The following is an 18474-nucleotide window of genomic DNA, read 5'->3' on the forward strand; positions in this document are numbered from 1 at the left end:
TTGCCAAACATCCAATCATACTTTACAACACAAAATGCTTCAGCTTTCGTGTAGTTTTCAACTTTCATGCTTGCGTCTTCAGTGTTTTAATAGTAGGTTCCTGAAAAGAGAGGTCACAAATTGGGTGAGAGATAGTTCTCAGGGCTCTGTATCCAGACTTGACGATATAGTTACTAGACATCGTTAGGGTTCATGAAATAAGGAAATTTTCTTTGGGGGAGAGAGGAAGAGTTCTTGGTGATGATCCATTTTCCACCTTTTTGTATCAAAATCAATCAAGGTGTTAACATAGATAAATGGATTTCTATCATTAAATCTTTTTGATGAGCGAGTTGGAATATCCAAGATTCATGGGTCGGTCCATATACCAGGTTTATAGTTTTGCAAATTTCAAAACTTAGAACATGTTACACCGCCAACATACTCCTCAAACCATATGAAGGTCTATTTTATACTTGTATCTCAACTGAAGTACTATATATGAAGTATTTTCCTTTAAGAACTCGACTAAAGAGGTAGTTAGGGAATCTTAATAGCCTCCATAACTATTTTACGAGAAGGACAAGATTAAACTTTTCCAATGTTCTAAAGCCTAGTATGCCTTCCAAAAGTTAAATAAAAATCTGCTCCCATGAGACCCAATGTCATCCTTTGCTATCTGCTTTATTACTATCAAGTTGGAGCATATGGGTTTTGGTAAATGAAAACACGACATTGCATATGTCGGAAGAGCTTGCTCTACTGGTTTTGTCCGACATCCTTTCCCCCATTGGGTATGAATTTTGAGGATCATAAATTACCCTCTTATGTAGTTTATCTCTCACAAATGTAGAGACCTCTACTTTTGACCCATGAATCTTCTCATGAAGACCAAAGTATGTCATATACCTCCTTTTGTGATATTGCTATTATAGATTTGTTCTCTTGTCGCATATGAGTGGGACCTCGTTTCCAAACACAATGGATGATTTGGAAAATTAATATCTTGATCGGAAACTTCGCCATAAGAGCGAAATATATCGATTACTTCCTTGCTTTGTTGAGTATCCGCTTTGCAAAAAAAAGAAGAAGATGGTTGTCAATGAACAATAAGTGGGAAACTCATGGGCTTATGTTTAAAGTACAAAATCCTTGGATCGATCTTCCCCTCGGGCTTCCTAATCCAGGGAATTAGGGCCTATGTACATAGTATAAATAAATGCAGAGAAATTGGGTTCCATTGACGAATCTCACAAGTTGGTCTAATTCGTCATGTTGGGTCTCCATTGATCAACATTCGATAGGAGACGAAGGTAATACATTACATAATCCAACCCACCCATCGTTGATCAAATTCTATACTTTTCATCAAGGCTCTAAGAAAATTCCACTCCACTCGATCATATGTTTTGCTCATATCCATTTTAATTGCTATAAATTCCAATTGGCTTGGTTAGATCGAAGAATGTAGAAGTTTTCTTGAGCAACGAGAATATGATCTGTAACTTTTTTCTTGGCACAAAGGCAGATTGTGTCTCGGATATTAGCTCCGGTAAAAGTTTTTTAATGCATGCGCAAGCTCAAGATTTTCGAGATCAGTTTATAACTCACATTACAAAGGCTAATTGGTCAAAAACCAACTCATTTCATGGGGTCTATCTCCTTTTGGGATACATATATGTTTGTTTCATTTAGTTTTCCATAAAATATTCTATAGCTAAATAAAGTATTCACCATCTTAGTGAGATCAGTCTTAATTGTTCCCAAAAACATTAGAAGAACAAAGCTGCTATCCTATTCGGTTATTGAACATTTTGGATTCAGACAGAATAAGGCTCGTTTATTTTTTTCTTGGATAATTTTCTTAGTAAGGCACTCATTCGTGGAAGGCCCAAAGAATCATATCGGGGTTATTCGCATCTTTTTTTTGTCAAACAACTTCCATTGAAATTAAAGACTTAAATGAAGTGAGTTCATACAACAACAAGGTACAAGATAAGCAAAGGAAGATAAGGTAAGCTCTATGAGTTTTCCAACTTTACGAAGCTTAGCAATATTTGAAAAATCTGTTGGGGCCAAGGCGGATTCGTCTTTGAAACTGAGCTTCACGAAATCTTCAACCAATGAGTAATCATAAGCAGTTCTAGCCGATAACATAATCGAGTTCGCATTTAAAAAGGAGAATAGATTACTAAAATACTCCACAACTACTTTCTCTATTCCTTCTTTGATATCGACCCAAGAGTTAAAAAAAACACGACTTGAACGTACACTCTATTGTCATTTTCCAGCTCTCAATTCTCAGTTTCTTTTTAACCTTTTTAACTCGACCCATAAAATGACAATTTTTGGTCAAATCTTTTTAATATTGTGTTACCAAAAATTATACGAAGTTTACTGACTGATTCGGTTGCAGCGTACACCAAAAGTGTATTAGCCTAATACTTTGTTCAAATAAATTTTGATTCATGTCAAGTTGTCAACACTTGGAAGCTTTTAAAAAATCTTTTAAAAATATCAAACTATGCGTTACAGTTCTCCAAGTATGATTTTCCCTTAAACTAGAGCAAACAAATGTCTTATACGAGAGTCCCACCCGCTACGTACTCAGTGAAGGCCAAGGCAACTAGGCCGAGCATCGCGAAACGACCGTTCCACAGCTCAGCGTCTGACGTCATGAGCCCTTTTGATTTTGCCTCCGCCCTTATTCCTTTGAACAAGGGAACCATCGATGCCACCGTCAGCAACGCCGTTGTTCCAAGAAACCACCCGACGCCACCATCGGAGATCTGAGCAAACACGTTCTCTCCCTTCGACAGCTCCACCGCAATGGCAGCCACGAATCCAACCATGGCTAGTCTCCCGTTGATCCTCTCGGGCGCTGGACCGCTGAATGCTAGTAAATCTCTAAACTTCGTACTCACCTAAACAAGAAACCAAATCATTCAACTCATAAATCTTTTATATATATCAACAACATGCATTATGATATATATATATATATATATATATATATATATATATATATATATTTATTTAATTGACTAGGACCATTAGATCATATATAGACTATATACCTTAGGCTTGCTAACTGGAGGAGGAGATGGTGGCATTTGCGGTTGAGAGGCCGAGGCCGAGGTCGAGGGCATGAAAGGATCTTCCTTGATAGGATCACCCTGAGCCATGCACCTGACTCCAACCGGAGCATTCCTCTTGAAGAAGAGTTGGTTTGTGTTTCTGATGTTGCGTGAACTCAATCCACCGGAAGGAGCAGCGAACACTGACTGCATGTTTAACGACGCCGTTGCCATTTCTGAATAGGGATTTTAAAACACTAACGATCGAAGAAAATTGAAGTAGTGAGAAATTCAATTAACTCTAAAGACTTGAGGATTGAGATGGAGTTGGTTTGTGGTGTAACTCAAATTTCATCTCTTTATATATAGAGTAGGTGAAATGTGAATGATAGGTCTAGTATTTTCTGAATTTTATGTCTTTGTTTATCTTTATTGATTTTAGGTATTTTGTGTTTGTGGTGTGTAGTAGAGTAATAAGTAGAAACAAATATCATAAAAGAAAAGAAATAAACTGAATTGCAAATTAAACTTCCACTCTTTTGGGAAGAAAATGATTTCCTCAGTATAAATGTCTTTTCAATCTTATGAGATTTTTTGCCATCTTAATTTATTGTATGTTTGTCACAACTAAACAAATTCATTGGTTATTTTAAAAATAAATTAAATTATTTCACTTGAAATAGTTGAAAATGTGAAAAAACTATTATACCAGGAATTTGAGTTGAGGGCTAGACACAAAATCACGTAGTAGCCAAGAATTTTAAAACGAGAGGAAAGTGAGTTGAGATCTCAAAGGAGCCACGTCTAGTTGAAAAAGTGCAAATAAACTGATGACGTGTCTTCTTTCATCACACACAAAGACATATCTTCCTTGTCTTTTTCTGATTGGCCAACGCCAAGTGGGTTTGGTAAAAACACGTAAAGAAAAAAACAAAAAGAGATGTCTCAAAATATTTAGAAACAAAGTTAAGGGTTCAGAATAATTCATTCACTTTTGGAGATTTTTACTTCTGGTAGAGAGAAGTTGCAGTCACTCTCGTTTGGTATTGGAAGTTACTAAACTTCATTATGGCAGACCCATGCTGACTCCTTTTGATCCTTTATGTTTCCAATTCATGGTTGCGTGCCCAATTCTCCTACGTTCCCTTACATTACACATTGGAACGTGTTGATGTCCGAATCGGTCACAATTAGTATTTCAGTTCGGTGAAAAGGAAGGTCGAAATCTTCTTTTATTAATCGGTGCCGAGGCACAAAAAGGACGGATTACAACTTAATTAAGACGAGTTACTGGTAATAGACGAGAAACAACAGACGAGCTACGAGCTCATCGACTTTTTCTTAGTGGGTGAATGCTTGTACTTGTCATCCGTATTCTCTCCCTTTTCAGTCCACCCCCTATCTCGGAAACCGTACACCCATTCTTATAGGGAACTGTGTCGGTTTGTCCCCCGAAAAGACCAAACTACCCCTCCTTCCTTAAAGGTTTATTTTGGGCCTTTTCTGGGCCAGGCCTTTTGTTGGGGTGAGGATCTACCCCTAACAGTAGTCCTCCTTTCAACGCCAGTTCGTAGCCTTTAGACGGAGAACTATCTGGTGTTAGAAAGAAGGTTCATCTTCTCCCTGATATGATCCTCCCAAGGAATCGGCACCTTTGAGTTGGTAGATAGATACACCTTGACTCTAAAGACAATGAAGCCTCAAGAATAAGGATGGTGGAATGAATGGTCGCACAAGAGTTGCGGAAAGACTATTGATATACCAGTTTGATCTTTCAGCCTCACACCAAAAGGATTGGATATCTTAGCCTCGCACCAAGGAGATCGGGGTTTTGACTATTGGAATCACACCAAGTAGTCGGTTTTGATTGTTGGAATCAAACCAAGCAATCGGTTTTGTTCACAAAGAACAGAAGAAAATCACTCTCAAAAAAGAAAAGGTTTTATAAAAAAGTTGGATTGTTGATTATTTCTTTACTCTTAGATGAGTTTATATAGGATAAGAAAACTTGGTAACAAAGCCAAGTATTATTCTTGAAACTAAAAAAACAATTATGATAGATGGTTGAATGAAGATTCAACTCTTGAATTGTGCCTTCCCAAGGTGACTCTAGGTGCATGTATCTCAATTTTCGTCACTTCTCTTTGACCACAAAATAGAGAGATTATTTTGGGCTTTCTTGGACTTGAATTGGGTTCAAAGTGGACTGGACTTGATAGGTATCATCCCCAATAGATTTTCCAATGCTCTCTTTGACCATAAGCTCTTGAATAAGCCCATAAAGTGCATTCCTTGATCTTCTCTTTGTTTTGACTCCTTGGTCCAATTTGCTAATGAGAAACAACATGAGCTGTACCATTTCTTCACCTTAGACTTAGTAGAAACAACTCCTGGTTGCCAAACATAATTCTGGAAGCTCTTAAACCAACTGGACCTAAAACTCATCAAGTTAAGAAATAGATTCACCTCCTTTGGCAAATGGGACGTAACTTTGTGGTTTGTTGGCCAAATCTTGTGTTCTTGAGCTTGTTGGAAACATAAGAGATCCATTGACATCCTCCAGTTGATTTCGTGTTCAAATTGATGCTGAGTTGGTCTGTGTAACACGATATTTGGCTCAGACGCGAAAATGGAACTAGGACAGATCCACTGACTTGAAATATCCATATCTTTCAAGTATGAACTGATTTTAACGTGCTTCCAATTCTCAGGTTCTAGGATGGATCAAGATTTCAGAACAGTTTTGTTCATAGCTTGAGTACTTCTGGCTTTGTCGGAATCCTCCTTTGAATGCTCGTAGGTCTAAGTCGCGTAGCCATGAGTTCACCTTATTTGTAAAATGAATAACTCCTTCACCTAAACTCTGATTGGAGTGATTCAACTTCGAGATATGCTCTAGATGCGGTAAGAATGCATCTCAAATAGCAGTTTTGTAGGAAGAGTTGATATTTGACTTCGTTCATGTTGAGCAAGACTCAAGGGTCGTCTTGGATGGTCTCATGATCATATCATACCCCTCCTCTTGAAAACGTTTCGTCCTCGAAACTGTAAGACTTTGGGTTGGAGAGTGTTGAAGTGACTATGGTGGCTTACCATGAGGAAGATTTGCACAGTTTATAGTGAGATCTTTCTTGGTTCCTACAAAATCAACAACTTGCTCTATATTGCTTTACGATAAATGGAATGTTGGCTTTTCTCTCCTTGTTGGTTCATCAGATGAATCATCCATACTGTCAAGGTTGTTGATGATAATGCCTTTCTTCGCGGCTTCCTCACTCTGATCTTTGCTGATCTCTTTGTGCTTTGGTTCATCGGCTTATGTTTGCTCACTCGGTGATTTTGCTATTTCTAACAGATTTTTCTGAACCATCAACTCCTTGTGCTCCTTTGGTGATGGTAACGAAACAAAAGCAGCTTTCTCTTCTTTAAAAACAAGAGATGTCTTTTCTCGTTGGTAACTTGATGTGACAGTAGACGCTCCATCAGTTGGTCTAGAAGGCCTCCTTAGAATATGATTTGAACCAAGATGGTGATGGTTGGGAACATATCGTTTCCTCAAAATAGACTTCAATTCTTCCCAAGTCTCAATAGGGTGTTCTCCATTTCTCCTCCTGCTTATCACCAACTGATCCCACCAAGTAATGGCATAATCACAAAATCCAGTGACTGCAACTCGTACCTTCTTCATTTCGCAATAGTTTTGACAACTAAAAACCGACTCAATCTTTTTCTCCCACTCTAGGTATGCATCAGGGTCATTCCTGCCTTGAAAGGTAGGAATCTCCAACTTATTACCTCCAATGTTGTCATAAGTTTGATCCATGCCATCTCTGTGTTGTGGCCTCCTATGGCTTGTTCTTGATGATTGAGTAGTGTAATAATCGTCAGCCCTTAATACTCTAAGTTGATCTCTTTTTCTTCTATGCTGCAACATTTGTGGTTGTCTTTGTTGTGCCTCCACTTGAACTTCATCCGACCTATTGTAGATTGCACTCATCTCAACCCTCATCAACCGTCGCATCTCTCCCATAAGTGCTTGAACTTGTGGATCATTAGACATTTTTTTCTTCTTTTTTTTTGCTTTTTTTTTTTCTTTTTTTCTTTTTTTTTTCTTTCTTTTTCTCTTTTTTTTTTCTTCCTTCTTTTTTTTCTCTTTTTTTTTTCTTTTTTTTTTGCCTTTTTTTTTCTTTTTTTTTTAAATAAAATAAAATAGAAATAGAAGATGAAAATATGAAAATGATAGAGAGAAGATGAAAGATAGAAAATGATAGATAGAAGATGAAAAGATAGAAAATGATAGAATGATAGAATACCAAACTCAAGGGTGTGCTATGATACCACTTGATATGATTCTTGAGGCTCTGATACCACTTGATATGATTCTTGAGGCTCTGATACCACTTGATATGATCCTCCCAAGGAATCAGCACCTTTGAGTTGGTAGATAGATAAACCGTGACTCTAAAGACAATGAAGCCTCAAGAATAAGGATGGTGGAATGAATGGTCGCACAAGAGTTGCGGAAAGACTCTTTATATACCAGTTTGATCTTTTAGCCTCACACCAAAAGGATCAGATATCTTAGCCTCGCACCAAGGAGATCGGGGTTTTGACTATTGGAATCACACCAAGTAGTCGGTTTTGATTGTTGGAATCACACCAAGCAATCGGTTTTGTTCACAAAGAACAGAAGAGAATCACTCTCAAAAAAGAAAAAGTTTTATAAAAAAGTTGGATTGTTATTTATTTCTTTACTCTTACATGAGTTTATATAGGATAAGAAAACTTGGTAACAAAACCAAATATTATTCTTGAAACTAAAAAAACAATTAAGACAAATTGTTGAATGAAGATTCAACGCTTGAATTTTGCCTTCCCAAGGTGTTCTTCCCAAGGTGACTCTAGGTGCATGTATCTCAATTTTCGTCACTTCTTTTTTTACCACAAAATAGAGAGATTATTTTGGGCTTTCTTGGACTTGAATTAGGTTCAAAGTGGGCTGAACTTGATAGGTATCATCCCCAATAGATTTTCCAATGCTCTCTTTGACCATAAGCTCTTGTATAAGCCCATAAAATGTATTCCTTGATCTTCTCTTTGTTTTGACTCCTTGGTCCAATTTGCTAATGAGAAACAACATGAGCTGTACCATTTCTTAACATTAGACTTAGTAGAAACAACTCCTGGTTACCAAACATAATTCTGGAAGCTCTTAAACCAACTGGACCTAAAACTCATCAAGTTAAGAAATAGATTCACCTCCTTTGACAAATGGGACGTAACTTTGTGGTTTGTTGGCCAAATCTTGTGTTTTTGAGCTTTTTGGAAACATAAGAGATCCATTGACATCCTCCAGTTGATTTCGTGTCCAAATTGATGCTGAGTTGGTCTGTGTAACACGATCTTTGGCTCAGACGCGAAAATGGAACTAGGACGGATCCACTGAATTGAAATATCCATATCTTTCAAGTATGAACTGATTTTAACGTGCTTCCAATTCTTAGTGGTTCTAGGATGGATCAAGATTTCAGAACATTTTTTTCATAGCTTGAGTACTTTTGGCGTGGTCGGAATCCTCCTTTGAATGCCGTAGGTCTAAGTCGCGTAGCCATGAGTTCACCTAATTTGTAAAATGAATAACTCCTTCACCTAAACTCTGATTGGACTGATTCAACTTCGAGATATGCTCTAGATGTGGTAAGAATGCATCCCAAATAGCAGTTTGGTAGGAAGAGTTGATCTTTGACTTCGTTCGTGTTGAGCAAGACTCAAGGGTCGTCTTGGATGGTCTGATGATCATATCATAGAAGAGAATCACTCTAAAAAAAGAAAAGGTTTTATAAAAAAGTTGGATTGTTGATGGTGGAATGAATGGTCACACAAGAGTTGAGGAAAGACTCTTGATATACCGGTTTGATCTTTCAGTCTCACACCAAAAGGATCGGATCTCTTAGCCTCGCACCAAGGAGATCGGGGTTTTGATCATATCACTCCCAGATGGCTCGGCGTGATAGCTTAACTCGTCTAAATGATCTCAGGATTTTTCTTTTGATCATTGGGATGGTAACTTTTGGACAAAATTCTAGGAAGCGAAAGGTCGCGCGTGGGATCCCCCGATTTTTGATGTTTGGGGTCGAATCATCGTCTGTGGTTTTAGGCGCGCGCGAGATCCGGAAGTCGTACCACCGCTGAACGCGTGGTGTAATGATTGCATCTCTAGAATCCTCCATCCCTTCCTATAAATACTTCTTTCCCTTATTTATTTTCTTTACCCTGTCTACGAGTCATCTTCTGCTCTCGAGTCATCAGGTACACTTCCTCCGCTTCTTCTTTTGAATCATCCGTCTCCTTTATTTTTTTTTGGTTTATTCGCTTTCGATGGCTTCCCCCGGATCTGCTTCTTCCGACTCTTCTATGGCGAGTCACCTTCGTCGGGACACCTCTTCGGATTCCAATGGCGTTGATAGACCGAGTCATGGTGGGCCTAGGTCGCCTCTGAGTCCTCATTCTGATACGTCTTTGGTTTCTTCTTTCTTGGACGAGCTTCAACGCCGGGCTTTCTCCTATGCGACGGCTACGAGTTTGTCCTAACTCCCTTGCGCGATCCCCTCCTTGATTGATGAGGATTTGGACGATTCTGATATCCCCGAGAACCGTATCGTTACTCGTGGGTCGTTGCCAGTTATCTCCCGTGCTTCCGAGGCGAGGATGCACATCCTCTCACATGTTCCTCGGATGAGTATCAAGCTCGAATCGGCCGAGAGAGCTGTTAGGCTTGGCGGATTATATCCTCTTCCTCCCATTATTATTCCGGATGAAAGTCAACGTCCTTGGGATGTTCCGGACGGTTACATCTATCTCTCGGAGAAGATTTTTACCGAGTGTGCGATCACATTTCCCCTTCCCGCTTTCTTAATGTCCTACTATGCTAACCGCAAGATGGTGATATCTCAATTTGCGATGGCGACCTTTCGGAACGCAGTCGACATTTCTATCCTGGCCGAGTCAGTGGGGATCAGTCTTTCTGTCGACCATATTGAGGAACTTACTCGGTTTATTCCCATAAACCGAAACAAGACTCTGGGCACCAATTATGTTGGTTAGAAGAGGCCAATACTCGCCAAAGGAACGAAGGGGAAGACTTATAACTGGGCCGAGTCATATTTATTTCTGAAAGTAGTTCCGGGGGTCGTCGAAGATCCCTCAATTCCCTTACACACTGGGTGGAATCTTTCGCCCGGTAGACGACTTGCTCTGTATCCTCTTGCGTTGGTTTTCTGTTATTGTAATTAACCCTAATTCTTGTCTTGCAGTTTCTGTGCCGAGGTGTCTACTTCCCTATCCTGCTGCTTTTCGTGCCGAAGTTGACAAGATCAAGTCGTCTGGTCCTTACATTTGGCCGGGGACAACTCCTGCGATCGGGAAGAAGACCTTAGTGAAGAAAACTTCATCGTCAAGAGCCAAAAAATCCAACCCAGCAGCCCAGCAGGTATGTATCTGAGCGAGTTACGGATAGCCGAGCTATTTATTTGTTTTATTATTATTATTTTTTAAATATCTCGTCCATTGGCAGGAATGGGTCGTTTAAACTTGGATGTTCCTGACGTGTCCGCTCTTTTCCGTCGAGCTACTAGGGTGGCATCCACTCCGCTTTCCGACCCCCCTCGTTCACGTGACCGCTCGGAGGATCCGTTAGCGGGAAGGAAGACTGCGTCGTCGCAGGACGCCCGTCTTGCTGAGGCTCGTGCAGAGAAGAAAGCTGCCGTTCCGCCTGCACTTTCTAATCGCCAGGTCGTCCCAGCTGAGGCACTTCTGGTCGTTCAGAAGCTGCTGATCGTGCCGGGGGGAGTACCCCTCAAAAGAGGAAGGATGGTCCTGACTCGTGCAAAAGGCAAAAAACGGCGGACTACGAGTGGGATTTTTGCCATGCTGCAGCAGCTCGCGCCTTCCCGAGTGACACCCTCTCCTGTACCGAGTTATTCCGCAAAATTCATTTTGGTACAGGGCGCCTTATGCCGGTCGACCGGTTAAAGGAGAAGAACTCGGTCACAAATGTTGCGAAGACATCGTTTGAGGTTTGTTTCCTTATTCCTCGGATGTCTGTTGTTATGGTCGTCTTTTTTGCATGTTTTTAACTGAGCTTATTTTTTGTCGTTCTGCATCTTATTGCGACGATCAACCGGTCGGTTTCTCGTTACGAGCGCAGTATTCGCAAGTTAGAAGCTGCTTCTACTAAGCGTCCCAACCCTTCTGCTAGCAAAGTCAATTGGCTCACAGATCAACTGTCGGAGGCCTTAAGTTCAAACTGAAAACTGAAGGAACATGCCACAAAACTTGAACGCGGGTACAGCGGGTTGGTCACCGAGAGGGAAAAACTTCTTCTCAAATTGGGGGCTGCTGAGTTGTCGTGCGACGAGCTGAAGGTGGCACTAGAGGCTGAAACGAAGAGGTTGCAGGATCGTCGCGAGGAGTATGGGCATTACGTAAATATTTTTGCTTATCGCCATCTCACTGGTCGTGCTCAGAGGCTCTTGTTGAAGCACAAGAGTTATGCCGATGCGTTTGAGTCCTCTCGGCCGAGGTTTCTGGAGTATAATCAAGCCGTTAGGAATGTACGCATGTTGGAGGCACTCGTCGCGGGTGGCCAAATCTACCTCCTAGCTGACGGGGTGATTGAGGGGGTTCAAAATGTGGCTGCTCAGCTTAAGGAGGAGGTTGGACAAATCTTCATTCCCGATACCGTTGATGGCGACTTTAACATGTCCTCATGTTTCTCGTCTTTCTTCCCAGATGTGGAATGGGTTAGGTTGCAGGGTTTTGAGGGAGATGAAGGTGGTCAAGTCGTCGTTCAAGGGGAACAGCGGGACGAGCAGGTCTCTACCCACGAACAAGGGGGAGGTTCTCCGATCGCCGGTTTGGTTTAATGGGATCGTAGCCGTATTGGGGTCGGCTCCCAAAATTATCTTGTTGCCGTGTTCAGGGGTCGGCTCCCTTTATTATCTTGTTTCCGTGTTCGGGGGTCGGCTCCCTTTTGTTGTTCATTCTGTTTTTGACTCGCCGTTTATGGGGGTCAGCTCCTTGTGAACCTTTATCCATTTATTTGCATTAGTTTCTTTTTATCTGGCAACCTCTGTGACTCGTGTCGATCGCTTAATGGGTGTGATTTCTGAGGTGTCTCTTACTGGTCGCTTGTTTTCGGAAATTGTGCCTTTCATTGTATAAATAAGCCTCAACTATGCCCAGCTCATTCCGTGTGTTTTATTTTGTTTGAGTAATTCGTTGTTTTTAGGTCAGAGAGATTGCTTTTATGCCTGTAACAACGAGGTCGGCGTGGCTACGAAGGGCGCGAGAGCGACTTGCCGTGAGATCTGACGAAGTAATTTGTTCGGAACTCGACTACTACCATGCTCGTATCCAGAGACTAAGGGCTTATATCATTTCCACTTGTCGTTCGTTCAAGCACTCTTTCCACTTCTGTCGCGTAGATGGAACCGTGGAGTGTCTCGAAATGTTGATCGACGGGGGGCTCTTTGTTCCAAAGTGGAGGTGGGACCGGTTGCTAGAGGAGCGCTCTCGTCGTGAGGCGTTGTTTGCTGAAGTGAGGATTCCTGACCTTGAGCAAGGCGACCTTCAGGTTATTGGTCGGAGACCGTTTGAAGATCGTACGGAGATTGACGCTTGCCGAACTCGTATCGACGTGTTGCGTCGTTACATCAATCAGCTAGAAAGCAAGAGTCTTTACTTTTGCTAGAGTAGTCGTTCTTAAGGAATTTGTGCATATCTCGAAGAGATGGTTGCTAGGGGGGCTGATGTTTCGAGGATCATGCTGAAGGATTTGAAGGAGTCGTGCCGTTATTGGCAGACGGCGATCGGTGGGTTGGAGTTTAACGAACCTACCAACACCGATCTGGGAATTAAATGATTGGTGTTGTATGTAGTGCTCGCTCGTCGAGTTTTTTTTTATAATAATTTTATTTGTGGTATGTTCAGTAATGGGGTCGGCTCCCGATGGTCGGTTTATCCTTATTACGAGTAGCGAGTCGGTTTATTTTATACAATCAGGTGCGAATTGTGATGGTCGGCTTACGCCTGTTATACAAGTTTCGACTCGGCTAATTTTATACAATCGGGTGTGACTCGTGATGATCGGCTTACCCCTATAGTGCGAGTTGCGACTCGGCTTAAATAATACGTCGGAACGTCGAGTCGTTATCGGGCCAGGATAATGACTTAAATAGTTTGTGAAGTCGTTTGCGGATGATAACGATTCAAACTTGATATGATAAAAGAAAAGGAGAATATATATTACTGGCAGTTGTGTCCCGTCAGACGGGACTGCCTACGTACCCTCTGAGCAGGAGGGATCAAGCCGCTCGTAGTTCGTATTACATGATTTTTCAAAAATTTAGAAAGAGCGAGCTAGTATAGCCGAGCTAGCATATTACATGATTTATTTTTTTAGTAATAGTAACGCTTTAGATGCATAGAGTTCCAAGACTTGGATACCGGCTTGCCATTCATTGTCGAAAGCTCGTACACACCGGGATGGACGACTTTGGACACCTGATATGGACCTTACTAGTTTGCTCGACGGTATTCTCAAAAACCTTTCGAAGGACGAGGTCTCCTTCATTAAAATGTCGGTTATGGACTTTCTTGTTGTAGTACTTGGCCGCGGCGAGTTTATAATTCTGAATTTGCAGAAGTGCCTTATCGCGTTCCTCTTCCAGCTCGTCGAGTTTGTCTAGGAGCATCTGACTGTTGAGTGCGGTATCTTGGACGAGCATTGTTCGTCGAAGACTCGTACTGCCGACTTCGGCAGGCGCCATTGCTTCCATGCCATAGGCCAAAGAGAACGGAGTTTGTTTGGTGGCTTTTCTTGGGGTTGTTCGGTAGGACCAGAGTACACCATCGAGTTCGTCGGCCCAAGCACCTTTCTTGGCATCCAATCTTTTCTTCAGGCCGTCGATTATAGTTTTATTCGTTGCTTTGGCCTGTCCGTTCCCTTGTGGATATCTCAGCCTTGATTTCCTTAACTCGATTCGTCATTTTGCGCAAAAGTATTCAAATTGCAGAGAGATGAATTGCGAGCCATTATCGGTAACTATCTCGTAAGGGAGGCCGTGACGGCAGATGATGTATTTCCATACAAAGAGCTGGACGTCCTTGGCCTTGATATTGGCATAGGACTCAAATTTGACCCACTTGGTGAAATAGTCGGTGAGGACGAGGATACAGCGTTTTTGTTTGGAAGCAGGTAACAGGCCGTTAATGTCCATCACCCAATGCATGAAAGGGTACGGGGCTATGCTGGCTCGCAACAGTTCGGAACTTCGATCTCGTCCTCACTTTGGTTGGCGAGTGTGTTGGAGTCTTTTACAAAATTTTGGGCAATGTTCTCGGGTCGTTTGGTGTCGTTTTTTCCGGGTCGGGCTGTCTTGCTCCTGTCGGACTCGACGACTATTGCCCCCTTTTTATACCGCTCCATTAGAATCGTCTGGAGGTAGCGACACTCTTTGGTTGCGTGGGTCGTACTTTGATGGAAATCACAGTGCTGAGTCGCACTATTCTCACCCCCTTCCTTCCTAATGTACTTATTCTCGCCGATCGCGAAGGTTCGACGAGTTCGATCTTGGTTCCGGGAAAAATGTTGTCGTGGCTCGATGTGTTCGACCTTTTGAGCTACGACTTTTGGTTGCTTAGTTGCAACGCCTGTTTCTTCGGCATGCTTCTTGGCCTTGACCACCTTTTCCTCTTCAACTTTGATATGCTTCGCGGCTCGCAACAGAGCGTCGGCTATGGTTTCTACGTGAGTCAAGGAAAGTTCCTCCTTAAATCGAGATTCGTACCAAAGTGCATTTTTGAGTTCGACGATGGCTACAGCGTCTGGAATTGAGACGTTAACGACGACTTCTTTAAAGCGTCCGATGAAGGATCGAAGCGATTCGTTTCGCTCCTGGGTTAGCGCGTACAGGTCGATATGGGAATTCTTGTTTTTCATCAAAACGAAGAATTGCTTCAGAAACTCGGTTATCAGATCCTTGATATTGTCGATCGACCCGGATGGAAGTCGTGAAAACCAACTCAGAGCAGTACCTGTCAAGTGCTCGGAAAAGATTTGGCATGCCCCGGCATCATACTCTACCGGGCTGAACTGCAAGGGGCCGAGAGCTACTCCGAAGGTAAGCAGAAAATCCCGTGGGTCGACTGTTCCGTCGTAGTAGTCCAGCCTTGGCTTGACTGCTCGTTTTACTGGTGTGGTTGCGAGTCTTCTAAAGAATGGCGTCCGCTGCGTTGCTTCGAGCATGAGGTCTACCTCGGGTGCTTTGCTCGTCGCTTTATGGAATGTTGTTTCCATATCTTGTATCTTCTCTCTAATTTCCCTCAGCTCGGCGTCCTTTGCCCTGTTGTCATGTTCGACATCGCGCGCGGTGGGGTTTCGTCCAAGTCTGCCAGCTTGCGCATGCGATCTTGGCGTCGTTCTTGCTGAGAGGAAATTCATTGTGTTTTGCCGGATGGTGTGGAGGTGATTGATTTCCTCCTATGAGCTGATTTGTGTTGAGTTCAGCGCGTCTATCCGGGTGTTAGTTCGTTCTTCTTGATGGTCGAGACGCGTTAAGAATCCAGGGAATAGCTCGTCTATACTCGAGACGGGTCGGTTGTTGAGCAAGGTGAGTTTTGCAGGGTTTTGCGCTGGCTCTGTGGTCGTCAGGCTTGTTAGGTTGGTCGCGATGACAAACGTTTCCGGACTTTCCGCTGCTACGGCCTTTCTTGGAGCGTCCGGAGTCGGGAGGACTCCTTGGTCCACTTGATTCATCGCAGGAGTCGTCGTCCCCCCCGACGAACTGGCTTCCTTGCTTCCTTCTTTGGCGATTACAATCATCTCGTCTGGCTGTTGTAGGTTCGTTCTTCAAACTTTCAAAGAAGATTTCGACTTGGCGTCCCCATACCTGGTGCGCCAAATTGTTGATGTCCGAATTGGTCACAATTAGTATTTTAGTTCGGTAAAAAGGAAGGTCGAAGTCTTCTTTTATTGATCGGTGCCGAGGCACAAAAAGGACGGATTACAACTTAATTAAGACGAGTTACTGGTAATAGACGAGAAACAACAGACGAGCTACGAGCTCGTCGATTTTTTTATAGTGGGTGAATGCTTGTACTTGTTATCTGTATTCTCTCCCTTTTCGGTCCACCCCTCTCTTGGACACCGTACACCCATTCTTATAGGGAACTGTGTCGGTTCGTCCCCCGAAAAGACCAAACTGCCCCTCCTTTTTTGGAGGTTTATTTTGGGTCTTTTCTGGACCAAGCCTTTTGTTGGGATGAGGATCTACCCCTAACAGAACGGTAATTAAGAAATACACATATTTACATCAGTAAATATACGTATCACGTAATTTACATGATGTCTTTCAAATACGTACATACAAAAAAACCCTATGACCATAACTTCTTTTTTTTTGTGTGTGGTAAATTACTATTATTTGTGTTAACTTGGTTACCAAACTGGAATATCCGGGATTCATTAATCGGGCCAGATATACGTGTTGAAACTCAAGCGTATAGTTTTACGAATTTCATAACTTAGAACATGTTATGCCGCCAACTTACTCTTCCAGCCTTGTAAATGCCGATTTGATAATGTATCTTAAGTGAATTACTATATATGAAATATCTTCCTTCGAGAACTTGGCTAAAGAAAGAGTCTGTGAATCTTAATAGCCTCCATATCTGTTTTGCGAGAAAGACAAGATTAAATTCTTCCAATGTTCTAAATCCTAGTTCGCCTTCCAAATGTTGAATACAAATATGTTTCATGAGATCCAACGTAACCTTGTACTATATGCTTTATTGCTTTACTAGAAATCCGCAATCACACAACTCAACTTGGAGCATATGACTTTTGATAAAAGAAAGCATGATATTGCATATGTTGGAAGGGCGCTTGCGCCATTGATTTTATCAAAACTTTCTCTTTTCCCTTGGATTAGAATTTTGAAGACCATAAATTTATCCTCTTATATAGTCGATCTCGCATAAATGCAGAGACCTTCACGTTTGACCCATGAATCTTCATAAGGAGACCCAAATATGTCCTCATATCTCCTTCTTTTGATATTCTTACTAGGTTGGATCTCTTGTTGCATATGGGACGAGACCTCATTTCTATACATAACAAATAATTTGGAAAAAATATTTTCTTATCTGACATTTCGCCATAAGAGCGGATTACATCAATTACTTTCTTGCTTTGTTGAGCATCCGCTATGAAAAAAATACTTTCGTCACCGAACATATTATTCCCTCTACTTCAGCCCTCCTATCCCGACATTTAGGACCTCCGTACATAGTATAGATAAATACGGAGAAACTGGATTCTTTTGTCTGATTCCACAAGTTGGACGAAAGTAATATAATGCATAATCCACTCCATCCATCGTTGATCAGATCCTATCTTTCCCATCAAAATTTTAAGAAATTTAGAACTCACATTACAACAGTTAATTGGTTGAAAAGGATATTACACGGTTTATCTCTTTTTGGGATAACATATATGTTGGTTTCATTTTTGAATGGCTGTATATTTTAAAAGTGTTTTTGGTTTTAGATTTTTCAAAAATCTACTTTAAAGCCAATCAAGATTATGTAAAAATTGGATTTCCTAAAAATTTGGGAATCCAGATTTTGTTGGTTTTTGGTAATTATCAAAGAAAACCAAAATCTATGTTTTACTAGTTTTTCATTTTTAAGCCTGACTTGAATTTTTTTTTCTATTTTTTGTTTTTTTTTTAATAATTTTTTAACACAAAATCTAAAAACCATAAACCAAAATCTAAAATCTAAAAACTAGAAACTAGAATTTAAAAACTACTTAAAAACTTGTAAACATTCATGGCCTTAGCTTTTCATCAAATATCCTAGAGCTAAAAATTTATTTACCATCTTAATGAAATCAGCCTTAATTATTCTCCAAAAAACGTTAGACAAACAAAGCTGTCGTAATAGGATCATGAAAGTTTTTATGAATCAAGAAGAGTAAGGCTCATTTGACTTCCTCTTCAGTAATTTCCTTAGTAAAGTATAACCATCGTTAGAATATCCCGAAAGACGTGTTGGAGTCGCTCACATTTGAGGAGGAGAATAGATATCTATAATACCCATGATTATTTTCTCTATTTCGTCTTTGGTATCGACCCAATAAGTAAAAAAGAAAAAAAATTGCTTTGAGGGTACACTTGTCATTTTCCAGCTCCCAATTCTCAATTTCGTTTAAGCCCTTTTACTCGAACCAAAAATTATACGAAGTTTACTGGCTGATGCTGATGCACCAGTAGTGTATTAGCCTAACTCTCAGTTCAAATAAATTTTTATCCGCGTCAACACTTCGCTTTTAAAAATTTTATAATAAATTTTAATC

At 41.2% G+C, this 18474-nt stretch overlaps 1 protein-coding gene across 1 annotated transcript; it reads right to left on the reverse strand.

Moving 5' to 3' along the window:
- LOC104723717 (early light-induced protein 2, chloroplastic-like) lies at positions 2413-3364 on the reverse strand. Its single transcript, XM_010442110.2, has 2 exons — positions 3057-3364; positions 2413-2903 (listed from the first exon to the last, which is right to left on the reverse strand). The coding sequence occupies exons 1-2, from the start codon at positions 3288-3290 to the stop codon at positions 2559-2561; spliced, it is 579 nt and encodes a 192-aa protein (XP_010440412.1). The 5' UTR covers positions 3291-3364; the 3' UTR covers positions 2413-2558.

Source organism: Camelina sativa, chromosome 11, assembly GCF_000633955.1.
Source record: "Camelina sativa cultivar DH55 chromosome 11, Cs, whole genome shotgun sequence".
NCBI lineage: Eukaryota > Viridiplantae > Streptophyta > Magnoliopsida > Brassicales > Brassicaceae > Camelina > Camelina sativa.